General features: G+C 50.3%; 1 protein-coding gene across 1 annotated transcript; it reads left to right on the top strand.

Moving 5' to 3' along the window:
- Positions 1-203: 203 nt before the first annotated feature.
- On the top strand, positions 204-1,828 carry FOBCDRAFT_186908 (uncharacterized protein; the record flags this gene model as incomplete). The annotated part of the gene is made up of 2 exons (XM_059608640.1): positions 204-1,366; positions 1,484-1,828. Exons 1-2 carry the CDS (start codon positions 638-640, stop codon positions 1,826-1,828), a joined length of 1,074 nt encoding a protein of 357 aa, XP_059465512.1. The 5' UTR covers positions 204-637.
- Positions 1,829-2,437: the final 609 nt, after the last annotated feature.

Raw genomic sequence — 2,437 nt, forward strand, 5'->3', positions numbered from 1 at the left:
CCCCGTCCGCTCTCCCATAGTCAAGCCACTAACCGGCAGATTAGCAGTTGGGTCGGTGATGACCAGCGAATCCCCGCTGTTGTATGTTTTTTGTTGACCTCGCTTTTGTCATTACGTAATACTCTATCAACTCCCAATGGCCCACCCATCATCATGGCCACCAGTAAAAATCGGGCAACACAAGCCTTAGTCAGAAACTAGTCTCATCTCGTATCATTCCCAACTCAACCCAGCCTTAGCAATTTCTCCTCTTACATCCTCAAAATGTTACCCTTTCCACACCACAAACCACAACAAACGCCCACCCTTAGTGAGCCTCCCGCGTCGTCCCGAAAAAGAAGCCCGCCACTCGCTGCTGCACCGTTGTAAAATTCCGGCTTATACCCACTAAACGAGCGTGCGCGTCTCCTTTTGTGGAATAACCGGGGTGTAGAAGGGACCTGCTCTTGGACTCACAGTTTATCTGGAGTCTGGGTTATGACCTCACAGTTTATCTGGACGTCACGGGTCACCTGTCAGCGAAGCTGGTTATTCTTTTAGGGCTGCGGTGGTCAAGGGCTTGGGTCTGCAGGTCAGGTACGTACGTGTCTCGGTATGCTAAATTAATCGGTAGCGCGTCTTTCGGTTTGCTTTAGCCATGGCGTCGGTCGAGGCCTCTGTCGACGCGTCATTCGAGATAGATGAGGTCAAGGCAGTGCTCGGATGGCATCACGACGGTGTGCCGCAATACCTCGCCGAGCCTGACCCCAAGAGTTCATTTATTCACTTTACACTACACTTCGATACGACCCTCGCGCTTTTCGAAATCTCAATTCCCATCAGCTATAAGCAACACACCAGAACATCAGCCATCTGCATTCGTATCAACCCCCGATCTATCACCTCTCTTACACAATCCATCGTACGAGATCTCCCCGATGCCGCCAAACCCATCTTTGGCTTTACATCTGCAATCTGTCTTGACTTTGAGCTCAACGATGCAGTCACTGTCCTCATTCCAAGCTTCATCAGCGAGCCAGTCACAGCAGCCCGAAAACGTTCCGGCATTATCATTAACTCGCTCTACGAGTTGACACAGGCAACCTCTCTGCGTATTTACATCCCAGAAGATACACTGTCTCAAGGTCAGCTAGAGTTTCTCAGTACCGCGACTGCACAGCAGAAGCTGCATCCATTCTCCGGCCCCGACTATGATATTGCTCGCTGGTTCTGGGGCCGTGGCGCAAAGGTTACAACTCTTCCGGCGCCACCCCCACCTTCATATAACAAAGCAACGGCCGACCAAGCGAATATACCCTTATATAGCGAATCAATAACCTTCGATCCCCCGACCACCTCCCATAAGCGCAAACGCAGCCAAGACGCCGTCGGCAAAAGAGTTCAGGTCCCTGATAGCGCAGTAATCTGGGCCAAGCTACTAGAACTGGAGGCCACAGTCCAGCATCATCCACCACCGGCAACTATCCCCGGGGATCAGTCACAGCATATTAAAGAGCTACATGCCATAATCGACAAGCTACAAACACAGTCCACACAATACGAGCAGAAGGCGCTAGATCGAGAAACCGAGGTTACCAATCTACGAATACAACTTGCGCAATGCGAGAAGAAAGTTCTAGCTCTCGAGACCGAAGTGGCAGCTCTGCGAGACGCCCAAGACAATGCCGACAACACAGGGAGCGTGGAAATAAGCGAGATGCAAGAGAATATCCTCGATCTCGAAGGAAAGATAGACTATGTTACAAGAGGGAAAGATGATGACGATTTTGCGCATATCCTTAAGGAAGATATACTTAACGAACTCATTGTGCGGATATCGCGTGGTTGAGGATCTATCTAATGGGGCTAGAGCTGATGGAAGCAACTCTGTAACCCACTGCCTTCACCTCCGTAGTCTCGCTTCCCGTTAGCATCCCAAGTGATATCGAACGGGCAAAGTATATCAAGATGGTTGATATCTCGGCTACCTCGTCTCGACCACTCGATATGGATATGTTTGACAGATGCGATGAGGACTGCATTCCACACTGACAAACGGCACCCCGCAGGTGTCAACAACCTTGATGCAAAACTGCCGTAGCCGCTAAGAGCTTCTCTCATTTCTCCTTCGCCCATGTTCCATCAATCGCAGACAGTCTTATAAATGTTCCCAACCCGTCACCACTGTAACGAGGTGACTTCCCAAAAGGCACAGTACACGCTTTGGCAAAAATGTTAGACCACAACCATCGAGAGCACTCAGTCAGTCGGGCCACAGCTCCATCAACAGATTTACCTTAAGCCTGTCTTGTGATGAACGTCCCTCCACCGGATGACTCCGACTATCTATCACCATTGCACCTGGACGCCAATGAACAATGTCTTCCCTATGCACGACCATCTTAGCACAGGTAAGACGAAGAACGGATTACCATTCTTCTTCAACCGGCCTCGTTCT

This window comes from Fusarium oxysporum, chromosome VII (assembly GCF_013085055.1).
Source record: "Fusarium oxysporum Fo47 chromosome VII, complete sequence".
Lineage (NCBI taxonomy): Eukaryota > Fungi > Ascomycota > Sordariomycetes > Hypocreales > Nectriaceae > Fusarium > Fusarium oxysporum.